The 27,916-nt window shown below is 31.0% G+C and overlaps 2 protein-coding genes and 2 long non-coding RNA genes across 4 annotated transcripts; all 4 read right to left on the minus strand.

Annotated features, from left to right (window-relative positions):
• Window positions 1-499: 499 nt before the first annotated feature.
• LOC145956919 (uncharacterized) lies at window positions 500-2,644 on the minus strand. Its single transcript, XR_014433302.1, has 2 exons — window positions 1,615-2,644; window positions 500-710 (listed from the first exon to the last, which is right to left on the minus strand). It is a non-coding gene; the product is annotated as an uncharacterized LOC145956919 (long non-coding RNA).
• A 1,511-nt stretch (window positions 2,645-4,155) lies between these two features.
• Window positions 4,156-5,278, minus strand: LOC145957460 (uncharacterized). Its single transcript, XM_083073722.1, has 3 exons — window positions 5,270-5,278; window positions 4,960-5,184; window positions 4,156-4,833 (listed from the first exon to the last, which is right to left on the minus strand). The coding sequence occupies exons 1-3, from the start codon at window positions 5,276-5,278 to the stop codon at window positions 4,156-4,158; spliced, it is 912 nt and encodes a 303-aa protein (XP_082929848.1).
• Window positions 5,279-5,832: 554 nt separating this feature from the next.
• LOC145956918 (uncharacterized) lies at window positions 5,833-7,403 on the minus strand. Its single transcript, XR_014433301.1, has 2 exons — window positions 6,946-7,403; window positions 5,833-6,043 (listed from the first exon to the last, which is right to left on the minus strand). It is a non-coding gene; the product is annotated as an uncharacterized LOC145956918 (long non-coding RNA).
• A 13,250-nt stretch (window positions 7,404-20,653) lies between these two features.
• On the minus strand, window positions 20,654-25,568 carry LOC109801908 (GDSL esterase/lipase CPRD49). Its single transcript, XM_020363074.3, has 6 exons — window positions 25,395-25,568; window positions 24,278-24,355; window positions 23,920-24,060; window positions 22,926-22,999; window positions 21,414-21,563; window positions 20,654-21,083 (listed from the first exon to the last, which is right to left on the minus strand). The coding sequence occupies exons 1-6, from the start codon at window positions 25,536-25,538 to the stop codon at window positions 20,873-20,875; spliced, it is 798 nt and encodes a 265-aa protein (XP_020218663.1). The 5' UTR covers window positions 25,539-25,568; the 3' UTR covers window positions 20,654-20,872.
• Between the last annotated feature and the right edge of the window lie 2,348 nt (window positions 25,569-27,916).

Below are 27,916 nucleotides of genomic sequence, written 5' to 3' on the forward strand. Positions count from 1 at the left end.
ATTTTGGTAAATTTTAATAATATGAAATTATATTAAAATATTCAAAAAAAATTATTATATATGTCAAAAACACTTAATAAAAATAATAAACATGCAATTTTATAAATATATGTTACTTTTCAAAAAAAAATCAAATTAACAATCAAAAGAAGTAGAAAAAAATTAAAAAAAATCAAGTGCAAGAAAAAAAATAGCTAAGAAAAGTTTTTAAAAAGCAAGAGTATTAACAAAATAAAATAGAGAACGATAGTGACAAGTAAAATGAAAAAATTAAAAGAAAATTTTACAATCAAAATTAAAGATAACACAATTTTACAAAATGAAAAATGGCTAATGGAAGTTTTTAGAGAGCGAGTTTCAACAAATAAAAAATAAAATAGAAAATAAGCACTACAAGAAATGTTACATATAGTAATGTGACACCCTTACTACCCCAACACATATATAAAAAATTTATAATATATTTAAGAAGGTTAAATTTTCTAAGTTGGTAAAAGGGTTCACATAAAAATTCGACAATCACATTAATAGAGATATAAAACATAAAACACAAGAGTTTTACAAATTGTTTTCAAAACAATATTACAGTGCCAAATACACATAAATATTTCATCCTAGAAATCCTCTGCCCCGATGTCACACTATCAGAGCATTCCCAGAATTTTAATTGTTGGCATCCTAGAAGCCACTCGTAGCTGGATCTTCTTCTCCTAAAATATCCACAGTTTATACGGTGAGAAAAGAAAATATCTATATGCAAAGTACATACAAACACATCACAATATAATCTCATAATAACTCATTATTTAATAAAATATTCATAAGCATTTATCTATATATATATATATATATATGTGTGTATCATAATTTATCAACCATTCATCATATTCACATCTCAATTCACAATTACATCAATCCATCACAATCCACTTGAACATTACAATTCATTCATAATCCACACAAATTTCACTATGTCAAGGTCACGCTACCCTTTTTCCAACCTAGGGCCGTGCTCACCCCTGACATAACACTGTGCCAAGGTCACGCTACCCTTTTTAGTAGCCTAGGGTCGTGCTCACCCCTGACATAACACTGTGCCAAGGTCACGCTACCCATCAGCTTAGGGTCGTGCTCACCCCTGGTCATCAGTACCATAATCACATCTCAATCACATTCCCCACTTCTCATTTCATAACTCAAATTCACATCACGTACATAATTCCACATCACATACACATCACATACACAACAGATAAGCCCAACAAAATGAGGGTTTACACACCCTTCAAGCAATTCACATCAAGATCATCCATTCTTAACGGGTAATATAGCAATAATATTCATAAATTATAATAATCAATAAGATAATCAATTTAATATAACAGTGAAACTCATAATTATTCCAAATTCTAGTTCACAGCATTTATGATTTCTTCTTTCTTCCCAGATCATTATTCCTACAATTTGGCATATCTATAAACCTCAACACATAATTTCAATAGAACTAATGATTCTTCAAATAAAATAATTATAAAATCATAATCCTAATAAATTCTTCCTCTACCCAATTCCCTCATGTACTCTACATATAAATAATCCCCTTTTCCCCCGTACCTGGATGAATAGTAACTTGAGCAGAACCTCCTCTTCTTTTTCCTTAAACGGTAGTCAAAATTCGGGCAGAACCTTCTCTTCTCTCTCCTTAAATCGGGACCGAAACTAGGGTAGAACCTCCACCCCTAAGCTCCTTCCATCAACAGCAGGAAGTAGAGAGAAAGAAAAGAGAGAAGGGAGAGAAGATGAGAGGTGTGAGGATTTGAGAGGGAGGAGGGGCCTTTTTATAGGCATTTTCGCGGACCTATCCGGAACGGCCGTTCCGAAAAGTGGAACGCCCGTTCTGGATCCTTCAAATCTACGCAAAATTTTCAACTGGAACGGCCTGTTCTGAAATCAGAACGGCCCGTTCCAAAACCCAGCAGAACGCCCCGTTCTCCTTCTGGAACGGCCCGTTCTGCAAGGAGAACGCCCCGTTCTCCTTCTGGAACGGCCCGTTCTGCAAGGAGAACGCCCCGTTCTCCTTCTGGAACGGCCCGTTCTGCAAGGAGAACGCCCCGTTCTCCTTTGGAGAACGGCCCGTTCTGGGCCCGTTCTGGACGTCCCAAAAATACACAATTTTATCATTTGGAACGGCCCGTTCCACATTTGGAACGGCCCGTTCCAGAAACCAAAAATACCCAAAAACTTTAACAAAATTACGAGAATGCCATTAATAATAAGTTTACAAAAATACCCTCATTCCTCTATTAAAATTACGAAAATACCATTACTAAATACGAAAATGCCATTAATACAAAAATACTCTTTATAAAAAAATTGGGGTGTTACAATTCTCCCCTCCTTTTAGAAATTTCGTCCTCGAAATTTTGCAATGGTAAATTCTTCGCTTCTTACTTCTAATTCTTATGCAACCTCACTACCTACAACTCTATTCATTTTACCAAGGAAATCTAAGGGTAAGACAAGTAAATTTTAAGGAATCTAAATCAATCTCTTAAATGTCTCAAACAAACCTATAATTAAGGTCTATCCATTCACCATCTTACTTCCAAAATGAGACGTCTAATTGCTACAAAATTTGTAAAGATTTCTTTTCTCTTCACCTTAGGTCACTACACTTCCGCTGCGCAACTCTGATACATCTTAGTAGTTCGTAAATATATTTCAAGAACACTCGTATGTCTTTACTCTAAAATCATCTTTCTTAATTCAAGGTTACTAAACACCCAAATTGGTTCTTGCTCCTCAAAACAACATTGATTTCTACTCAGAATTGGTTATCTATACTTCTACCAATCTTCTCCACTTGGTTCTAAGAAAGGATCTGACTCCTAAGCTTCTCTAATCTCATCCATTAATTCACTAGTTACTTTCAGCATAATCCATTCAATGCTTCTAAGGGTAATCTCACTCATCTAGCATAAGTCTCTAAATTCTTCAATCAAATCCAACCCTTAAATCATCAAAATGATATATCAGAGGTCATCATAATCGAGGTATCTGCTACAATATTGGTTTTACTTCTATGGTTATCTCTAAAGATTAAGTACCTAAGTGTAAGTTCACTAGGTATACGTATCAGATCACTAATTTCACCACTCCATCTACACCCAAGTCAAATTCTTATCCATCACCTTATCCTATAATCTCATATCTTGTTATCAAATGAATCAACTAATTATGCTTCTCCAATTTCTTTCAACGATCCACTTAGTATTCGAGTCATACCTAGTTTTACACTATTAAGAGTAATCTCATAAGTCAAACTTAAATCCCTAATTTGAATCTCTAATCATAAAGGAAAATAAATATAAAGATTTCCTACTCAAAATATCGGTTACCACAATAGCTTTACTTAATTAACAACTAAGTTTGAAATATTTATCCTCTAAAAATTTAAGCTATCTCTTTTTGTCTCATATTTTAACTTCTTCAGTCAACAAATAATTAAGGCCCTATCGATCAATAAATACCTCACGCTTAGAATTATATAGGCAATGTCTCTAAATATTACACCTGTAAACTTAAAATCATAAGTAAGGTAATTCCTATGATGAGTTTTCAGTTGCCTAGAATCACAAGCCACTATCTTTCCTTCTTGCATCAACACTCCACTCAAACCTATTTTAGAAGCATCACAATAAACCACAAAAGTCAAGCAATACTAAAACAGGTGTACTAGTCAACTTTTCCTCAAGGGCCCGGTAAACTATCCTTGCATTTACTATCCTATACAAACACAACTCCTTTCGTAGTCAAACTTGTCAAGGTAATGCTAACTTGGAGAATCCCTCTATGAATTTTCTATAGTATTCAGCCAATCCAAGGAAGCTCCTAATTTCACTAGCTAACTTATAGGCAAACAAATTAAGTCAACCATGAATTCTCTACCATCAATAGTCAAGGGACACTTTGGACAGACATCAGAAGTGATCACTGAACCATTAGTGGGTGTCTCTACTATTAGTTCAGAAGACAAGGAAAAAAAATAGGTAATTTAGACATACACGTGATATAAAAGAGTGAGTCGCACCAGTCATATAAAACAATTAGAGGGGTTCCATTGATGAAACATATACCCTAGATGAAATCTTTGGATTAAGTAGCTTCAACACTACTCAAGGCAAATACTCTCCCTGTGGCTCTAGGCTTGCTAGCCCTCCCTTCAACCTCTGTTGTTTCTTTCTTATTCTTGGGGCACTCCCGAGCTTTGTGTCCCTTCTCGTAACAGTTGTAACATGTTATCACTCTTGGTACCCAACACTCATATGCCTTATGACCTGTCTTCCCACAGTTGAAGCAATTATCGCGTGGAACAGAACCCTCACTCCCCCCTTTTGATGTTTGTCCAACCATTGGAGATTGACTCTTTCGTTGCATCGAATCTTGATTATTCACCTTAGAACTTGAATTCCCAGTAGACTTGGTGTAAGTTTTACTTTTACCTAAAGCACTAGAATTTGTGGTACGCATAGGACCTCCAGCTCCCTTGTAATAGTCAGCACGTGCACGATTGTCACGGTCATAAATTCTACTCTTGTTGACAAGAGTCGGGTAGTGATAAATTTCTTGATAATTGATTGCTGTTTTTATCTCAGGGCGAAGGCCATTCACGAACTTAATACACTTAGCCCTTTCGCCATCCTCACCATGGTAATGAGTACAGTAGCGAACCAAGGCATCAAATTTTGCAGCATACTCTGCCACTGTGTCATTCCCTTGCTTTAGTTCAAGAAATTCAACTTCCTTCTGGCTTCTTACATCATCCGGGAAATACTTCTCAAGAAAAACCCTCTTGAAGTTGTCCCAATTCAATTGCATTTCTCCATCAATCATCCTTTGAAGTGCTCCTTCCCACCAAAAATGGGCATCAGCAGTCAACATGAAGGTAGCCAACCTCACTTTTTGAGTGAAAGGACACTCCATGGCATTGAAAATCTTTTCGATTTCCATTAGCCAATTCATCGCAACATCTGGGTCATATCCTCCCTGGAAAGTAGGTGGATTATTTCGTTGAAATCGCTCTAACCAATTAGGAGCGATTTCAGTCCTATGGTTGTTACTTACAGTTTGTGCTAATGCTTGAAGAGCATCAGCAATTGCACGATCATTCCTACCAGCCATAATCTAAGAAAATAGTACACAATCAAATAAACAACAGACATAAGGAATTATCATACTAGCATTAGTGTACTAACATTTCACAAAATACCTTAACCATTCCAAACTCACTTTTTTCCACTTTAAACTCATATTCAAGCTTTTCAAAACAGCTCACAAAGGACTTAGAGAATAAAATTTACATACTACCTAAACCATAAAGTTAACATGCAAGCACCAATACTCAAGGAACATTCCAATCTCTCATCAAAATATCAAAACTCCAATTCTCAAATACAACCACCTTTGATTCAATTGCTTACTACTATAGATTCCTAAATTCCATTAACCGTAAACTCTTAAATCATCCAAATTTAAGGTCTTTTTACGTAAAAAAGTATCAAACAAATAAGAAATTATGATCAGATCAATAAAAAAATAGCATCATCAAATTATATCATGTCTATCAGACAAATCTTGAGAATACAATGCACACAAATAAATAAATAAGAGCATAATTAATCTACCAAACAAGCATAGTAGACTCATAACTCACGGCCGATTGGATCGGCCTGCTTTGATACCACTAAATGTGACACCCTTACTACCCCAACACATATATAAAAAATTTATAATATATTTAAGAAGGTTAAATTTTCTAAGTTGGTAAAAGGGTTCACATAAAAATTCGACAATCACATTAATAGAGATATAAAACATAAAACACAAGAGTTTTACAAATTGTTTTCAAAACAATATTACAGTGCCAAATACACATAAATATTTCATCCTAGAAATCCTCTGCCCCGATGTCACACTATCAGAGCATTCCCAGAATTTTAATTGTTGGCATCCTAGAAGCCACTCGTAGCTGGATCTTCTTCTCCTAAAATATCCACAGTTTATACGGTGAGAAAAGAAAATATCTATATGCAAAGTACATACAAACACATCACAATATAATCTCATAATAACTCATTATTTAATAAAATATTCATAAGCATTTATCTATATATATATATATATATGTGTGTATCATAATTTATCAACCATTCATCATATTCACATCTCAATTCACAATTACATCAATCCATCACAATCCACTTGAACATTACAATTCATTCATAATCCACACAAATTTCACTATGTCAAGGTCACGCTACCCTTTTTCCAACCTAGGGCCGTGCTCACCCCTGACATAACACTGTGCCAAGGTCACGCTACCCTTTTTAGTAGCCTAGGGTCGTGCTCACCCCTGACATAACACTGTGCCAAGGTCACGCTACCCATCAGCTTAGGGTCGTGCTCACCCCTGGTCATCAGTACCATAATCACATCTCAATCACATTCCCCACTTCTCATTTCATAACTCAAATTCACATCACGTACATAATTCCACATCACATACACATCACATACACAACAGATAAGCCCAACAAAATGAGGGTTTACACACCCTTCAAGCAATTCACATCAAGATCATCCATTCTTAACGGGTAATATAGCAATAATATTCATAAATTATAATAATCAATAAGATAATCAATTTAATATAACAGTGAAACTCATAATTATTCCAAATTCTAGTTCACAGCATTTATGATTTCTTCTTTCTTCCCAGATCATTATTCCTACAATTTGGCATATCTATAAACCTCAACACATAATTTCAATAGAACTAATGATTCTTCAAATAAAATAATTATAAAATCATAATCCTAATAAATTCTTCCTCTACCCAATTCCCTCATGTACTCTACATATAAATAATCCCCTTTTCCCCCGTACCTGGATGAATAGTAACTTGAGCAGAACCTCCTCTTCTTTTTCCTTAAACGGTAGTCAAAATTCGGGCAGAACCTTCTCTTCTCTCTCCTTAAATCGGGACCGAAACTAGGGTAGAACCTCCACCCCTAAGCTCCTTCCATCAACAGCAGGAAGTAGAGAGAGAAAGAAAAGAGAGAAGGGAGAGAAGATGAGAGGTGTGAGGATTTGAGAGGGAGGAGGGGCCTTTTTATAGGCATTTTCGCGGACCTATCCGGAACGGCCGTTCCGAAAAGTGGAACGCCCGTTCTGGATCCTTCAAATCTACGCAAAATTTTCAACTGGAACGGCCTGTTCTGAAATCAGAACGGCCCGTTCCAAAACCCAGCAGAACGCCCCGTTCTCCTTCTGGAACGGCCCGTTCTGCAAGGAGAACGCCCCGTTCTCCTTCTGGAACGGCCCGTTCTGCAAGGAGAACGCCCCGTTCTCCTTCTGGAACGGCCCGTTCTGCAAGGAGAATGCCCCGTTCTCCTTTGGAGAACGGCCCGTTCTGGGCCCGTTCTGGACGTCCCAAAAATACACAATTTTATCATTTGGAACGGCCCGTTCCACATTTGGAACGGCCCGTTCCAGAAACCAAAAATACCCAAAAACTTTAACAAAATTACGAGAATGCCATTAATAATAAGTTTACAAAAATACCCTCATTCCTCTATTAAAATTACGAAAATACCATTACTAAATACGAAAATGCCATTAATACAAAAATACTCTTTATAAAAAAATTGGGGTGTTACAAGTAACATATAAAAGTATCACTATAAATATAATATATGTAGGTATAAATTTATTTTACAATTACACATAATTGTAGTGTTGATTTTTAATAAGATTCAACAACGTATATTGTATGTTATTATGATTTATATCTACATTTTTTAATAATATACTAATACATATTGTATTTATAGTGTAGATAAAGATGATTTTTAACAACAAATATTATGTCATTATAGGATGTGTATCATATGATAAAATTTTTTTTATAGTGAAGAGTAACTCATAACAAGATAAAAGAAAAAAAAATGCATGCGAATAACAACTAGTGAGATTTAAAGTGAGATATTAATATAAAGTGTAACGCCCAGTTTATATAATAATTATTATATATTTTCTTATATAATATTTTCGCAATTATATAATTAACAATATTTTTTTTCTTTTTTTTGAAGGTAAAGATAAAGAAAAAGAATATTTTATAAATTTAATACATGACATATCGTTCTAAAATATTTACAATAATGTAATATTTTACACATTATTTCTTTCTTCCCCTTCTATTACAATATTTACATTAATAGTGGAAAGAAAATTACAATTGAAATAATATGGTTAGCAAATAGAATTATAACAGATCCATCAAATAGCCTCCATATTCCAATTTCTTCCAAGTAGGACAGCAGTAACAACAACTGCAAAATGATCTGGAATCTCAAGTAGATCCATCTATTTTATAATATATTTAATTTTAAAAACAAGAAAAGAGAGGAATGAGAACAATATCCAATAAATATAATAATTCAAAAGAATATATAGAATTATTTATAATCAATATTAAACATATATATATATATAAATATATATACAGATCATATATTAAATTTTTATATTATAATAAAATTTGAATTATACTTGTAGTGACTAGTCAGGATAAATGAGCATCATCATAATATCAACCAATAAAAGGATATTTCACCTTAACCAACAATAGGATATTTCACCTTCATTTCTTACTCATTTAAATCCCCAAGGTCAAACCTCCAGCTACAAATAATTCAAACTTTATCTACTACCTTGTCTTATGGTCTCATGTCTTGCCATCAAAATGAATCAACTAATTATGTTTCTCTAATTTCCTTCAGTAGTCCATTCTTTACTCGAGTCTACCTAGTTTCATACTACTAGAAATAATTTCACAAGTCAAACTTAAATTTCTAATGTGAGCTAAAAGATACATCCCTTTAACCATAAGGGGAGATATATATAGAGGTTTCCTACTAAAAGTATCGACCACCACATTGGCTTTTTCCAAATAACAACTAAGATTAAAATCTTAATCCTTAACAGTTTCCAACTATTTCTTCTGTCTCCTATTCAACTCCTTTGGATCAAACAGATATGTAAGATCCTTATGATCACTAAATATCTCAAACTTAGAATCATACCAGTAATGTCTCCAAAATCTTAAGTGTAAATATTACAATCTCTAATTCAAGGTTATGGGTAAGGTAATTTTTTTTTCCATGAATTTTCCATACCTAGATGCTTAGAAATATAAGCTACTACCTTTCTTTCTTGCATCAACAATCTACTCAAACCCGCCTTCGAAGCATCACTATATAACACATAGGACTTACTAGAGTCCGGTAATGTTAACACTAGTCAATTTTTTTCTTAAGAGTTTGAAAAATACTCTCACACTTACTATTCCTTAAAAGCAACTATCTTTTCCTGATCAATCTAGTCAAAAGTAAGGTTATCTTAAAAATTTCCTCAATAAATCTCCTATAATAGTAAGTTAATTCAAGAAAACTCATATCCACACTAACTGACTTTGGTATCTCCCACTTAAGCACAACTTCTACCACAGATAGTTCTATATTATATCTTCACTAAAAATTACAAAACCTAGAAAATTCACTTCATACAATAGAAATTCATACTTAAATAGATTGGTGTAAAGTTGTCTTGAATATATTTTTACCCTTAATTCCAATATGATGATATCATATCCTAAGGTCAATCTCACTAAACACACCAATATTCATTAATTGATCCCTAAGGTTATCTATCCACATCAACATACATGCATATCAAATCATATTAGAATACCTACTTTAAACCTTCATATATACCATCCTTAAGCATGTATGAATCAATTACCGTTTACTCTGTATAGCCTGTACATGAACAGTCTTTACCACATAACATCATAGAAACTTTTGATCCACAAGACAACACCTCAAAAAATCAGAATAAAATCGATTTCCTACAAACATCATGATAACATATATATCCCTTTAACAACTATCAAAGAAAATGATACATAGAGAATTATACAAGCTATCACCAAATGATCTTAAACCTATCACCAAAAGAAAGCTCACAGGATAAGCTATCACTCTTATGAAGACTTGAAATTCTAAAATGATCATATACTTAGCTAAAAATTTCAAAATTTGTAATAGATATAATCAGCGTTAACAGCTAGACCTTTATTCACTAAAATAGTCATAACAAAAGTTCTAGATCTCCATTGTACCTGATTTTGGTGCCCTTAAAAAGTTAACATCCAAGACTACAACTTTTATGAAGATCATAAAATCCAACTCTGTCAATATAATACTCTGTCAATATAATACTTGTACTGACACAATAAAACTGCAGCTAAGACATTTCCTGCATGGATCAGCAAAAGAGCGCACCAAAGTCTAAAGCCTCAAAAATACCTTAAAACACTTCCAAACCATTATTTAAGTTTTTTCCTACAATCCTAAACCAAACAACTTACCTATTTAGCACAGAAAACTTAGAAACTAAAATAAAATCCTCATACAGCCTAACCCATAAAAAAATCAATAGGTAAGCATCAAATTTAATAAATCATATAATAAGATTTAAAAGTAATAAAGGAAATATAAATTAATTCCAGTAAAGGTGGCAGTGCCTCCTAGTTAGGAATAATTTATAATTTCTAAATCATGTAATAAAAAAAATAACAAAGATGCACACTTTGGCCTTTCATCAAGAACATTAAAAACTCTAATTCTCGACATACAATCTCCTTAAATTCAATCGTTGCAACTATAGACTTCATCTACCAAGCAAGCACGGTAAACTCATAACTCACGGCCGATTAGATCGACCTGCTCTGATACCATTAAAATGTAACGCCTAGTCGTATTAATGTTAATCACAGTAATATACGTATATAAATAATATTTCTAGCTAGAAAACACATATATAGTAATAATATTATATATCATACCATACCATAAATATTTACCACTACGTGCGTAGTTCCTTACTTTTACATATATATTACATATTATTGGAAATATTTACAATACTTGCCTATTTACATAACCTAGTTTCTTTTTCTACTTCTAATTATAATATTTACATGAGTGGTTGAAATAAATTCACAATTGAGTTCACGTGATTAGCGGGCTGTAAAAAGAAAGTAACTATTATGGGGCCGTCGATCACTGTAAGGACTTCTTGGTTTGGAGAGAAGGTAAAACTCGACACCGCCACTCCATTAAATGTGACTGTGTTTGCTACTGCATCTACACTCCATGTAGTCCCAGAAAATATTGCAGAAATTACGAAAGGAAAAGGGGCTGGAATTGCTGGAACATCCATCTCTATTTATTTAATTATTTTTATGATTATATTACACAAGAAACATAAGGAGTGAGAACAATTTTCAAATAAATAATTTTAATCACATAATACGCATAGCAATAATTAATACAAAAAAAATATAATATATTAATGATGATTAACATTAAAATTTGAATTATACTTGTAGTGACTAGTCAGGATAAATGAGCATCATCATAATATCAACCAATAAAAGGATATTTCACCTTAACCAACAATAGGATATTTCACATTCATTTCTTACTCATTTAAATCCCCAAGGTCAAACCTCCAGCTACAAATAATTCAAATTTTATCTTCTATGGCCATAGAACAATATTTATCTTCATAAAAATGTGAAGAAATAACAACAAGACGAGTCCAAGATATCACAACTATATCATAGTTGATTATAAATATATTTACGTAAAAAGAATATATTAAGAGTACCGATGATATAAATAAAAATGACAATCATTATAAAATAATTAAACAATATAAAATATGAACACCTTAATAATTATTATAGACAAAAATAAGCATAGTTTAAGCAAATAAATGAGGTTAGGGACACCTCACTAGATAAATGTACAAAGAAAATAACATAAATAAATAAACATAATAATAGATAAAATTTTAAGGAAACAAAGTTCTCCTCCCCCTTACCTTGGAGTGTAGATTTTCTTAACAGCTGTACTCATACGTCTCTCATGACTCATGCACGTCTCTCATGCACGTCACGTTTTTCTTTTTCGTTCACGCCACTTTCTCATTTTGATTTTTCATTCCGTTATTTTCAGATTCTCTTTTGTACCTTTTCTCTTTCTACCTTTTTGATGCACCATTTTGTACATATACCATCGTTTTCTCAGCAATAAGAGATTGAGCTGTTGTTGATCAATTTTTTCGCATCACCCTTCATTCTCCTTTTCTCCCTCATGCGGGATTTTATTATGGTATCAGAGCTCTTCCATTGAAGAGCTCTGCTGTGCATTCATCTTTTTTCTTTCCTTCCTATTACTATGGAGGACGAAACTCATTCAACACCCCATTTTCACAGTTTCCTCTATCTTCATCCTGGCGAGAATCCTACCACTGCGCTTGTATCACCTGTTCTTGATTCAGGCAATTATCATTCATGGAGTAGATCCATGCTTACTGCTCTTAGTGCCAAAAACAAGATGGAATTCGTGGACGGGAATGCTCCACAACCGCCTAAGTCTGGTGTTACTTATTTCGCATGGCGTCGATGTAATAATATGGTTGTCTCTTGGCTTGTACATTCAGTTTCTCCTTCTATTCGTCAGAGTATACTTTGGATGGACAAAGCTGATGAGATTTGGAATGATCTTAAATCAAGGTACTCTCAAGGTGACCTCCTTTGTATTTCAGATTTGCAGTATGAAGCTTCTTCCCTTCAGCAAGGAGACCTTTCTGTCACTGAGTTCTTCACAAAACTTAGGATTATTTGGGACGAATTGGAAAATTTTAGGCCAGATCCTACATGTTCATGTACCCACAAATGTTCTTGCAATGTTTTACCCACCATTGCTCAAAGGAAGTGAGAAGATCAAGCCATGCAGTTCTTACGTGGATTAAATGAACAATATAGCAATGTTAGATCTCATGTTCTCCTCATGGACCCCATTCCTCCAATTTCTAAGATTTTCTCCTATGTTGCTCAACAGGAACGCCAACTTTTGGGGTCTAATTTTGTTGCCAATACGGTTACAAAAACTGCTACAATCAATGCAACTGCTTCATCTTTCACATGTACCCACTGTGGTAAATTAGGACACACGGAGAATCTATGCTATCGTAAACATGGTTTTCCCTCTAACCATGACAATAAAAGCAATCGTGGTGCCTCTAATCGGTCTGGTAAAATTTGTATTCATTGTGGGAGAAATGGACACACTATAGATGTTTGCTATCGTAAACACGGGTTTCCTCCAGGTTACAAATCCCCGACTGGCAAGACTTCCATTGTAAACAACACGGTGACTGATGAATGTAAGGCCAGTGATCAACAGCAAGCTATTCCAAACTAGGATTATCGCTTCACTCCTCAGCAGTATCAAATCTTGATGGGTTTAATACAATAGTCAACCAATAGCAGCTCAGCTTCTCCTTCTTCACATATAAATCATGTTGGTTCTGTTTCTTCATGTTCCACACAGCCCTCACCATCCCCAGGTAATTGTTTTTCCACCTCTGTCAGCACATACAATCTCACCTCTTGGGTCATTGACTCTGGAGCCACTGATCATATATCTTCTTCCCTTTCAAATTTCTTTTCGTATCGTTCCATTAATCCTATTGTCGTCAAGCTACCCACAGGTCAACAAGTACTCGCTACCCATTCCGGTCTGGTAAAGTTCACTGATACTTTCTACTTATCAGATGTGTTGTTTATACCAGATTTTAAATTCAATTTAATTTCCATTTCTAAGTTGGTTTCTTCTCTTGATGTGCAACTCATTTTTTTGCTCCACGTCTTGTGTTATTCAGGATCTGAAAACCAACGAGAAGATTGGTACAGTTGATGTAAATGTTGGACTCTACACCATGACCATTGTTGCCATTCCACCCTCTATATGTTCTACTGTCTGCAATCCTGAATATAGCATTCAATCCATTGATTTGTGGCATTTTCGCATGGGTCACTTGCCATATGAAAAATTACATTCTATGAAACAATATTACCTGTCTATATAGTAACAAACACTTTACGTGTAACACCTGTCATTATGCTAAGCAAAAGAAACTCCCATTCCCTCTGAGTCATTCTCATACATCTAAATCTTTTTACTTACTTCACATTGATATCTGGGGACCTTGTTTAAAAATATCTTTACATGGACATCGTTATTTTCTTACCATAGTTGATGATCATACACGATATACGTGGTTTTTCTCATGAAAACTAAAGCAGAGGTGCGTAATTGTGTAACCAATTTCATTGCTTACGTTGAAAACCAATTTGAAACTCAAGTCAAAGTTATAAGAACTGATAATGGGGTTGAATTTTCCATGAATAAATATTTTGAATCCAAAGGAATTATTCACCAAACCACATGCATTGAAACTCCTGAGCAAAATGGAATTGTTGAACGTAAACATCAACACCTTTTAAACGTTACCCGTGCACTCCTTTTTCAATCTGCTCTTCCCCCTTCGTTTTGGTGTTTTGCACTCATGCATGCTACATACATCATCAGCTGCCTTACCACGCCTTTCTTACAACATATTTCCCCTTTTGAAAAATTATATGGCAAACCATGCGACATTACCACTCTTCGTGTCTTTGGATGTCTTTGTTATGTTAGTACTATTAAAGCCCACCGTAAGAAATTGGATCCCAGGGCTCACCCTTGTGTTTTTCTTGGATTCAAACCCCACACCAAAGGCTATCTCACCTTCAATCTTCATACTCGTAACATTGAGGTTTCTCGAAATGTTATATTTTATGAAGACCATTTTCCTTATGTTGACCATACTGCTCAACCTACATCATTTACTCCATCTCTCCCTCTACCTTTCACAAATGACCACATTATTTCTGACTTCAATCTTCATAATCTTGCACCTTCCACTTCTTAGCCTTCTCCTTCTATTTCTTCACCTGAATATGCTCATTCAACCCCTGCTCCTCGTCGATCTACTCGTTCACATCATCCACCTTCCTATCTTCGAGATTTTCATGTGACACTTACATCAACTGGATCACCATCTTCTCCAGGTATTCGCTATCCCTTAGAGTCTTTCATTTCTTATTCTCACTTATCTTCATCTTTTCGTCATTTCATTTTATCTATTTCTACTACCACCGAGCCTAACTCCTTTGTTGAAGCTTCTAAGCATGACTGTTGGATTAAAGCTATGAAAGATGAGATCACTGCCCTAGAAGCCAATCATACCTGGACTATCACCTCTTTACCACCCAACAAAACAGCAATTGGTTGCAAATGGATTTACAAGATAAAACACAATGCTGATGGATCAGTTGAACGATACAAAGCCCGCTTAGTAGCCAAAGGATACACACAACTTGAGGGCCTTGACTTTCTTGACACGTTTTCACCGGTTGCTAAGTTAACTACAGTTCGCCTTCTTCTCTCATTAGCTGCAATTCATAACTGGTTTCTTAAACAATTGGACATCAACAATGCATTTTTGCATGGTGATCTCAATGAGGAAGTATATATGCATCTTCCTCCTGGTTTACCCTCCACTAAATCGGGACAAGTTTGCAGGCTAAATCGTTCCTTGTACGGGCTCAAACAGGCCAGCCGTCAGTGGTATGCCCGCCTCTCAACGTTTCTTTTGACTCATGGATATACACACTCTTTTGCATATCATTCTTTGTTTTTGAAGTTTACAGATTCTACTAGTACAGCTCTCCTAGTTTATGTTGATGACATCGTTCTTGCTGGGAACAACCTCATTGAAATACAACGCATCACTACTCTTCTTGATCAAGCTTTTAGAATCAAAGATCTTGGAGATTTAACCTATTTTCTTGGTCTTGAGGTTGCTAGAAACAACACAGGTATTCATCTGAGTCAATGTAAATATACACTTGATATTCTTTCTAACACTGGCATGTTAGCTTGTTGCCCATCATCCACCCTAATGGATTATAAAGCTAGTTTATCTGCTGATACTGGTACCCCTTTGACTGATCCCTCTTCCTATCGAAGGTTAATTGGGCGCTTGATTTATCTCACCAATACTTGGCCTGATATTACTCACGCTGTCCACCATCTTAGTCAATTTGTTTCTCAGCCCACATCTTCTCATCAACAAGCTGTTTTTCGTATACTTCGATATTTGAAACAAGCCCCTGGACAAGGCATTTTTCTTGTTGCAGACAGCTCCCTTCAATTGAAAGCCTTCAGTGATTCTGACTGGGCGGGTTGCATAGACACTCGACGTTCTATCACAGGATTTTCCGTTTATATTGGACACTCACTCATTTCATGGAGATCAAAGAAACAGCCCACTGTATCACGCAGTTCATCAGAAGCAGAATATCGAGCTCTTGCTTCCACCGCTTGTGAAATTCAATGGCTCACATATCTTTTAGAAGATTTTCGCATCTCCTTTACTCGACCTGCTCTCCTCTATTGTGACAACCAATCTGCTCTCCAAATCGCATCCAACCAGGTGTTTCATGAACGAATGAAACACATCGAAATAGACTGTCATCTCCTTCGAGAAAAAGTGACCAATGGTTTACTCAAATTGCTGCATGTGTCATCCTCCTCTCAACTGGCTGAAATTTATACCAAAGCTCTATCTCCTTCTCGTTTTAAAGAGCTGTGTTCCAAGCTGGGAATGTCCAATATCTACTTCCAACTTGAGGGGGGCTCTTAACAGCTGTACTCATATGTCTTTCATGACTCATGCACGTCTCTCATGCACGTCACGTTTTTCTTTTTCGTTCACGCCACTTTCTCATTTTGATTTTTCATTCCGTTATTTTCAGACTCTCTTTTGTACCTTTTCTCTTTCTACCTTTTTGCTGCACCATTTTGTACATATACCATCGTTTTCTCAGCAATAAGAGATTGAGCTGTTGTTGATCAATTTTTTCGCATCACCCTTCATTCTCCTTTTCTCCCTCATGCGGGATTTTATTAGATTTATCGAGACTTTATTTTCTCACTTCGCTGCTTTCTCTTTCTTTCTCTCTTCTCTTTTTTTTTTTCTACTTTCGTTACTTGGTGCCTCTCAATTTACTGCAATTGAGGCCTATTTATAGGTAAATGAGATCTCACATAGCTCACTGATTTTGGATAACATTCTTATCCCCGTAATAATTTAGTGTACTTGCAGCTTATCTTACATGTATCCCTATATACGTAATCAGATGAGGTAATTCTTATCTCTGTGCTGCTCACTGTAAATTCTTTAATTCCTTATCTCTGTGGCATCTCTGTACTGCTCACTGTAAATTCTTTAATCCCCTATATACGTAATCAGATTTGGGATGACCTCTCGGCCTGGATTTTAGGATTTGCTGAACTCAAACTGAAATTGCACAAGTGACAATCACAATTTTCTCTAACAGTTACTTACATTGTTCACTTTCATTGAAAATACAAAAAGAAAAAAGAGTCTCATGTTGTTCCGGTATGAAAAAATGCACTAGAAAACAACTAACCTTTCAAGTCCAAAACGAGGTTTCTAGTCCCAGATTTCCCGATTTCATAACGATAAGCGAAACGCATAACTAGGTATGAAATAAAAAAGTATAAAAAGTGGGAAAGAATGAAAGCGAGAAACAGTGCAGAGAAGCGATGAAATACCTAACAGAGAAGGAGGTGTCGTGGCCGGCGAGGGAGTGTTTCTAGTCCCAGATTTCCCGAATGTCTGCGCCGGAGCGAGTGGCGCTGTGTTGTTAAATTTCAGAAGGAGTTGTGTTGTTTTAACTTAGTCTTTCATAATGGGTTTATGAGCCCGAAAGTGGAAAAAACCCATAAGCTCAATCGATGGCAACTTCAGTCAATATTAAATTAAAAGATTATAAAAATTATAACTCAAATCATAATAAATATTTTGATATTAAATTTATTATATATTAAAATTAATTAAATACTTTTATTAAAAAAACTGATATAATTTTAGATTTTATTTACTATATTTTATAATCAAAATAAATCCAATATTAAATTAAAAGATAATAAAAGTTATAACTAAAATCATAATAAATTTTTTGATATTAATTTTAGTATATATTAAAATTAATTAAATATTTATACTTAAGAAATTGTTACAGATTTTAGATATATATTTTAAAGTTTTTATTTTATTAAATTAACTGAAAATCAATTATATTTTATCACTTTTTAATAAAGTAAGTGAATGATAATGAATTAACTAAAATTTTAAAATATATTTTAATTAAAAATAATTTTTTTATCAATACAGTGACTAAAAGTATTATTATACATAATGAAATTAAATAAATTAAATCTTATAATGGTTATTTTTTTAATGATGCTAAATTAAATATTTTAATTATTTTACAATAAATTAAAATGAAAAGATAATAAAATATGTTAACTGATATTTCAAATAAAATATATTAAAATACTATATTCAAAATAAATTCAGTATTAAATCAAAAGATGAATAATTGATTTAGTATGTATATACCTAATTTTATTTAAATTATATATTGAATTTAATTTTTACGTATGAATTTTTTATTATTGAAAGAATTAAATTCGTTATTTAAATAAATTTATATTATAAACAATATAAATAGTCTATCACAAAAAATAAAATATTTTTTTAAAATAATGTAATTTACTCAATCCACATTCAAAAATCAATAACCGTACAAAGTAATCACATATATTTAAAAATAGGTCAAACTAAAGTCTTTACTATAATCTATTTAGTTTAAAAGCAAAGGCTACAAGTTATTTAAAAAAAAAACTTATATTACACTTAAAAGATTGATCTATTTGAATAAAAATGAATAATAATAATAATAATAATAATAATAATTATTATATTAAATTTAATTACTATAATATATTGAAATTATATATATTTTTATTTATCTTTTTAAATATTAAACTTGTTGATTTAAACAATAAAGTGAAATTTATAAGTTTGTTGAAAGACAAATTCATATTCTATTTAGATACTTTATTACAATTTTTTAAAAAAGAGAATAAATTATTACTAATATTAAACTTTAAAATATTAAAAGAAAAGTAATGTAAGCATTTCGTTTCTACACTGTATTAAAAGAAAGAAAAAAAATACATGATAAAAAATGTGAGAAAAAGAAATAACTAAATATTATCTATGAAAAAAAATTCGTAAGTAATATTCCGTAGATAACTAAACATTATTTACGAAAAAAATTTCATAGGTAATATTCTATAGATAACTAAAAATTATCTTCAGAAAAAATTTCGTGAGTAATATTCTATAAATAACTAAACATTATCTATAGAAAAAATTTCGTAGGTAATATTCCGTAGATAACTAAACATTATCTACGAAAAAAATTTCGTAAGTAATATTCCGTAGATAATAACAGTTTTTCTTGTAGTGATTGACTTATTTGGGTTTGAATGGTCTAAACATTTTTTTAGCCCATTAAGGTTGGACGTCCACTTGTCTAAGCAAGTGGTTTGGATGTTCAAGCTTAATGAACAAGTCATCCAAGTTTGTTAAATAAGTCACATGATTTTGATATTGACATCTTAATAAACTAGTCAAAGTAATCATTAGTCTAGTAGTTATAATAATTATGTTAGATAGTTAGAGTTAACTTAAGCTAACATAGGTTGTTCTTAAACTAGGATTATCTTAGCTTGTTCCATAAGCTTCGAGACAACTAACTAGACTTGTAGAAAGTTAACTAGGATTGGTTAGCTTAAGTACAAGATAGTAACCATGATTACACTTGACCATGATTAGTCTAATTTACACCATAAGCCAACCAAACTCCTATATATAGGATTCCTTGTATTGGCAGAAATTACCTTGGAGTTTAATGAATCAGATGCAATTTTCCTAATTCTCTTTCTTAAAGCTTGTTTCTCTCTATGAAACTAGTTCTATTTCTCTTATCCTCTCTTGAGTGTGGTGAGATTTGGAGTAACTTATCACTCATTGAGTGTGGTTTCAACCAAGGGGAACTCTTCCCTTTTCATGTGTGTTTGAAGAAGGCTTCTAACGCCCTTGAAAGCCTTTAGAAAAGTTAGGAGGAGACCAAGAGGAAAATATTTGTGCAAAGGAACTTAGAGGAAGAACTATATCAACCTAGTCTCTCCAAAGGATTTTCCATCATGATCTTTTATCTCGACATTTGGGAGTTTTAATTTCTTACCAACATGTGTGACTAAGTAATAACTATGGACAACTATAAAATCCCGGTTGAATGTTCAACCTAGTGAGATACTTTTTTATCCAATTGGACAACATGTGTAGCATTGTTATTTAATACTTTATCGATTCTACTTTCTTTTTTTTTGCTAAGTATATAATTTGTTATTCAGTCTAAATAAATTTTCTTGTAAGCATATTTAAAAGAAAAAACAAAGAGGCAAAAGGAATCAAACTTGATAAGTTAAAATTAAAATACATATTTCAACTTTTGGAGAAGTAAAAAAAAAACTTTTAAAATTATATATATATATATATATATATATATATATATATTAATGCTATGTTGTTAAAAAAAGTTTTATTTTTTCATTTTATATTTTTCTCTTATATAAATAAATCAAAGAAATTTATTTAAAATTTACTTTATGGAAAACATAAAATCATGGGATAGTGAAACCTATTTGGTGTAAATAATTACAAGTTCAATACATGGTAAAAAGCTAGGTCAAGTAATCATCCATTTGTTGGTATAAGAATAAAGAATATCATACTTCATTAGGCATAACATCAAAGCCTATTATTTCATGAATGTTGCCTAAGCTAAGGATACTATAAATTGGGGTATGTCTTGTATCTATATATAGTTTTTAATTCCTTTTACATAAGTCTAATCCCACATATCATTATCAGGGAAAGCAAAGTTGGAGAGATTAATTGACTTTCCATCTGATGCAACTGGATCATATGGTGAATCTTCCCCAAATTCACTTGGCATTGACCTCCAATATAGACTAGGTTCCCATTTTGCTTCTTTAAGGACATTCAATATCTCTCTTGACACTATCTTGCTTCCCTCATTTGAGAGATGAATTCCATCACTACAAAATAACCAAACCACCTTATCAAATACAAAAAAGAAAAGTAGTATAAACCCTATAATGACATAATATACTTCTCATTAAAACTTATTTTTACCTACAATATAAATATAATATATGTTAGTATATTATTAAAAAATGTAGACATAGATAATATTGACACACAAAATATATTATTGAAAGGGATACATGAGAGCATATATCTGCACATATTGCATTTATAGTAAAAAAAAATTATATATCACTGTATGTAAGTATGTAACATTTCTTGTAGTGAATATGTAAACTTGAACCTCTAGAATTAAGGGACACATGAGAGCATATACTTACATGAAACAAACATCTCGCCAATTATCCTTTTTCTGAATAGAAGACCACAAATCAATAGCTTTGACATTAATTTCTTGGCACACCTCCAAACATGCTTCTGCATATATTCGACAAGCTTCATTTGTCCTTAGTGGTAATCCCTGAGCGTTACTGATTTTATTACAACAATTTAATCATCATTTTGTAAGATCATATTAATTAAAAAAATTTAGGATAACAATGTCAAAGGTTAAGATTCAAAAGTCTTATAGTTTTTATCTTGAAAATGTAAATTCTTATATATCAACAGTGTTACATAACTATAATTTTAATATGCATAGTATATAAATATTTATTTCATACAACTAAATTTACAAGTTTATATAGTAATTATTTTAAAAATATGATGCATGGTAAAAATTAAATTTACTAGAATTTACAAATGTATGATAAGTTTATAAATTTTTATAGTAATTATGTTGAGAGAAAGTCTACGAACTCTATAAACTAGAAGTACTTGATTTATAATGCTTTCATGTCACCAATATTTCATGTGGCACAATTAAGTATAACAACTTTTCTCCTTATTGCTCCCAAAAAATTATTGTACAAGAATACTCATATATATTTATTATTCATTTTACATAATTATAATTCATAAATTAACTTTGACATCATAGTTTTTGTAAGTGCAACCATGGAGATTGACAAGACGACTTATAGAGAGTTAGAGACACCATCATCACAATTGTTTGGATCTATTATAGACATCATTTTCCCCAGTTTAGGACACGTTACAAGTGATTTTATTTGTGCATAACAATTTTATAGTTAAGGACATGTTTGTGTATATTTAAAGGGAGGGGACAAGTAGGTTAATGTGATATATCATATAATCACAATATAAAGTGACACTAATTAACACTAGTGATAGTGACCTATATTTTTTAATTAAGTTATTCAAGATTCAAATATTGATTTTAAGTATGAAATAGATATATTGAAAAAAATATATTTATTTTATATATTTACTATTCTTAAAAAATTATTATTATTTTTAATGATGAATATTTTATATCAATATTATAATTAAAAAAAAATCAAAATCTAGATGTAACAGTACGTAGTTTTGATTTTTGGATCCTTAAAGGAGTCCAAACACGTAATCGACACTTCTTATTATCTCTTTTATCTTTATCCCATGATAAATTGTGCTACTAATTATATAATTGACTTGAAGTGCAAGCATGAGACTTCTACTAAGAGCATTTTTAATGGAAGTTGCTTATAAGCAACTTCTTATGTTATATTATTGTCAAATCAGTTCTGACCTATTTTATGAGTTGTTTAAATTTTAGTAGAATTGTTTCTATAAGTAACTCTGCTAAAATTTAAACAACCCATAAAGTAAGCCAGAACTGATTTAACAGTGATGTAATACAAGAAATTGCTTGTAAGCAACCCCATTACAGAGATAGTGTAAGTATCTATCTACCTTTATGTGAAATTATGATAACCAATTGCAATCATTACCTATTGTCATGGATTTGTGCTTCATTGATGGGAGGAGTAGTGAGAAATATAGTGCGAGTCTTCTTTGAAAGACCCTGTAAATCATTGTCAAATTTAGACACCATCAACATAAAGATCAAGAAAACTTAGATTTACACACCCCATGCTATAAATTTCTTCCGTACGATAAATTATATTCCTTTTTTTTTTAATAGTTCTTTTAACGATTTTATACACAAATAAAAAATGTAATCAATTTTTCTAATTTAAATAAAATAATTTTAAAATTTCTTGTTATACCCCTTTTTATTTAATTCTACAATAAATACACTTAGTTGTAAATATATAAATAATTGAAAGTTAGATAAAAATAAGGATAAAATTGATTAAAAATAATTAATATTATTTTAAACTTTAAAAATAATAAATAATTCAAAATAATTCAAAAAAAAAATATTGACTATCAAGAAGAAACGAGGAGATATTAATATATATCATTATATAATTGAAATGTTCCTTTCAATAATTATTTTAATCTCCATTTTTATAAGCACCTTTTTACCTTATTTTATTTTACATATAAATCAAATTTTCTTTTTTAATATTTTTTTCGTCCCAGTTTTTTATTCGTTTTTGAATAACTGCATACGTAACTACCTACTACATAATTTATTTATTTATCTATACCTCTATAACATTATATAATGGAGATGTTCCTTGCAATAATTGTTTATCTTTATTTTTATATGGATTCTTTTACCCTCTTTTATTCTAAACATATAAGTTTAAACCATTTTTTCTCTTTTAATATCTTTTCATATAAATTTTTTATTCTTTTTTAAATAATTAATTATTCATATAACTACTTATTACATAATTTTTTATTATTTTAATTTATTTAAAAAAATAGAGAAGAACAAAATACCTTTTTTTTTTTTTTTTTTTTTTTTTTTTTTTTTTTTTTCTTCTAATGAAGACATAAAAGCAACTATAGACTCTAATACTTAATCTTTACCTTCACATGGATAGCAATTTTCCTCATATTTTCCTTGAATTCCTCTAGAGGTACATGAGGACCAAGGCCATTTGGATTGGGAAGAGTAGAATCGTTACCACCAAAGTATACAATCACCAATGATGGTTGCTCCTTGGCATCCTAAGTTAAAGATTACAACATAGTTCAAAAGGACAAATCCTTGTTTAGTATCTCACTAATTAAGAATCAAAGCAATCACATAACGCAGAGCAAATTAATGTAAATAAAAAATAAATAAAAGTTTGTAAATTATGATGATTAATTTAAGTAAATATTTTTCAGAAGAGAAAAGGATTTAGCACTTAATTTAGATGGAGATGATGGTGAATATATATACCTTGGGAAAAATTATATCCAAAACCTCCAAAGCACGCCTTGAATTCCAAGCAGCGTATCCTCGCATAACTATATCTGCCTATCTCATGTTGTAAGATGGATAAATAAATTAGTCAAAGACCAATTAATGCATTATTACTAAATTATCATACTCTATTTTTCTTCTCATGATTCGGATATACAAATAAATCAATGAATGATGTCCTTGTTGACTTTCTCCATTATAGAATGACACAAATAAATTAATGAATGGTGTCCTTTGTTGGCTTTCTCCATTATAGAATGAGGAGTTTTATAAATATATTTTAATACATTTTTCTTAATGTACTTATTATTATTCTAGAATTTATATGTTTAAAAGAGTGTGATAGAAACTTTATTATTAACCTCTATTATGTAATAAGTGTGGTATTAAATTGTTTTACATAAATAAAAAACATAAACGGATGAAAGTAATTTTTCTTTTCAAAATCAACCTTGCTATTAGTTTTTTTTGTTAGAAATAATGAAACATAACATTTTTTTAAAGAAAATTATTAGATATATAAATAAAAAATAATTAATACTACATTTTAAAAAAACTAAATGAAAATTATTTTGAAACAAAGAAAATAATTAGTCTTTTTTTTTTATTTGATATAGAACGCATATAATCTTCCACTAGCTGTGTATATGATAAATTTATATTGAATTTTATAATTACTTTAAAAATTATATCTAGTATATTTTCTAATCGATTAAAAATGTGAAAATCTTTACATCCACAATACATGAAAATTATTTAAAATATAAGTAAATTTATCGTTAATTACTATATCATATTGCTAATCTATGTGGTATATAATATTAATATTCATTAATAAGATTATTTTTGTCGATAAAAACTATACTAATGAAACTTTTTGTTACTATATCTTTATTAATTTTCATTAAAAGCCCCCCCACCCCCTAAAACCTCAAAATTATAGAGCTATGTTATTTAAAGGTTCAAATTTGCTAAAGGAGGATTAGTTAAACAGAAAAATAAGTTTCTATATTGTTCTATATCTCTCCTTTTTCTGATTAATGGAATGAATAAAGATACAATTAATGTTTGAAGAAGAAGAAAAAAGAAATACCTTACGAGCATACAAGTGAGAAAGTGTTGCTCCCCAACCTTCATAAAAACTGTACTGAACAATTGAAGATCCAAACAACACAAATTGAGGCCTCGCTGTTCCTATCATCTTAGTTCTCTCTCTCTCTCTCTCTCTCAAACACATAAATCATAAAACACACATACCCATGTATGCAATGGGGATGAGAATTTATATACCATTTTTACACACGTTTTCTTCTTTTATAAGTTAAAGTTTTCTCATCCTAAACCGCAACCTTAATTTATTAATTTCTAGCTGTCGTTGTTGTTTTTCTTTTTTTCGAAAGAGACTTGTTTTTAAACTAGCTACCTTGTCAGGGTTTATAATTATTCAGATAAAGTAACAGAGTTGTTAAATGTGCCAACTCAGTTTTCAAACACCTTATTTCTATAATTCTAACCACTAAATTTAAATAATCCACACAATGCAACGTGCATAATATATGTTGGTATCTCTACAGTTATACAATTTTAGTTATACGGTTTATTATTATTATTATATAAAAAGAAGGTTTAATTTTTTTCATTACAATGCTTTGTCAAATATGCAACAGTATTCTTCAAAATTTTGATAAATATTCAATATGTGGACACTCCCTCTTAATTTTTATTTTCTGAATTTACAAGAAACAAGATTTAATATCCGATATAAATCTCTTACCACTTGCATAAACCTAAATTAATTTAGATATTACTCATTCAATATATACATTAATTTAAAGCTACTCTTTAGGCTTGAGACTGACATTCGTTAAAATAAAATAAAATTTGAGCTAACTTGAGTCTTATTTGATAACTTGACTTACATGCAAACCTTGTTTGATTTTAAGGTTTATTTATAAAAAAATTGTGATAAAGTCGATAAAAAGACCGTAACGCTTACTAGTCTATATAAACCTATTAGCTTAAATAGGACTTAGTAATTTTACAATTTTATATTATAATGTATATAATATTAATTTGTATTATATATATATATATATATATATATATATATATTAAATAGGCCACTAAGTTTGATAGGTGTTTTTGAAAGCTCGATGTATGACCTTTTTATTTAAATAAATATTTATTTGAAAGACATAAGCTTGTAATGAATAAACGTATAATTATATTAATTAAAGTCGATAATTATTAAATATTTAATTATATTATAGATTTATCATAAATAGTTTACACTGTGATCTAATAAAAATAAATTTAATTTAGAAGTGAAGATGAAAGGAATAAATTTAAAGAAAAAAGTAATTAAAAAGTTAAATATATGAGAGTGATAATGACTCTCAAAAGCACTCTTGTATAAGAAAAATGCTCTCACCAAATAATAATTTCTATAAATTATTTCATTCGCGATAATTATTTAATGTATATAATAATAATAATTATTATTTTTATAAATAACAATGCTCTTCTCGGTCAATCCAATGGTTTGGAAAGAGAAACACGTTTATTTATTTTTTTCTTTTTCTCTTAAGGGTGGCTTAATGATGATATGGATACGAATTTCAACATATATAGTTTATCCCAAATGTCAAATGATAATTAAATAGGTGGCAACAAATCAAAGAGTGAGTAAATGGATTGGCAGAAGAATCAACTTGAATTTTATTATTTGAATTTATTGCATGGCAAGTGGATAAGATGATGAGTTTGTGACATAAGACATAAGATAAGATTGAGAATATCTCCGTGAAGCAACAAATTTGCTAACCACCACTCAAAGACTTGGCCTACCTTAATTAGCTAATATTCCAGTCATTCGGTAAGAACTAGGGAGGGATTATTTTTTTATTCTTGAGAAGAAATATAATGATTGGAACGATAATTTTTTATGTATATTAAAAATGTGTTTCGTTAGTGGGAAACGTTTTTATAAAAGTGACTGTGTGAAGAAAGTTAAAATGAATAGAAGTAAAAATTTTAATTGTTATGTCATGGAAATTATCAGCTTGCTTGTCTCTTTTATTTTTGGGAATATAAAATTTGTAACCTTGTAATAAACATGACTAACCATATTTCCTGTTCATTTATTCCTCAGAATGTCGAAAGATAATTTGAAACGAATGCTCTCTTGTGTTTCAAAACTAAAACTATATTTATTTAAGAAAATAATGATATGCTATTTTCATTCCCGATTATATTTGTTGATATACCATGGTGTTAAATTAGTGAAATGATATATTTAATAATTTTTTTATAAAATATAAATTTAGCTTATTTAATTATTGTATTTGATAATATTATCTTAATGATTACACATATATCCAATTTTAAATAATTTAAACTCTTTTTGGAATATTATTTATAATAGTAATGGAAGGGTTGAGATAATATACATAAAATTTTAAGTTCAAATTATGGTATCGTCATTATAATTAATTATGATGGATAAAAACAAAAGTAAAGTGATAAGATGAATTATCAAATTTTTTTAATTTTATGGATTTTTTTACATTTAATTTAATTATAAAATCATCAAATACAACGATTCAATAAGCTAAA

This window comes from Cajanus cajan, chromosome 4 (assembly GCF_000230855.2).
Source record: "Cajanus cajan strain Asha chromosome 4, NIPB_CcT2T_4, whole genome shotgun sequence".
Classification (NCBI taxonomy): Eukaryota; Viridiplantae; Streptophyta; class Magnoliopsida; order Fabales; family Fabaceae; genus Cajanus; species Cajanus cajan.

Coding starts and splice junctions, on each gene's coding strand:
- LOC109801908 (XM_020363074.3), bottom strand. CDS start 25,538: ATGTGTTTGAGAGAGAGAGAGAGAGAGAGAACTAAGATGATAGGAACA. Junction 24,356..25,394: donor CTCACTTGTATGCTCGTAAG/GTATTTCTTTTT, acceptor AACATGAGATAG/GCAGATATAGTTATGCGAGG. Junction 24,061..24,277: donor TGGATATAATTTTTCCCAAG/GTATATATATTC, acceptor TCTTTAACTTAG/GATGCCAAGGAGCAACCATC.
- LOC145957460 (XM_083073722.1), bottom strand. Junction 4,834..4,959: donor AGTGTCCTTTCACTCAAAAA/GTGAGGTTGGCT, acceptor TTTCTTGAGAAG/TATTTCCCGGATGATGTAAG.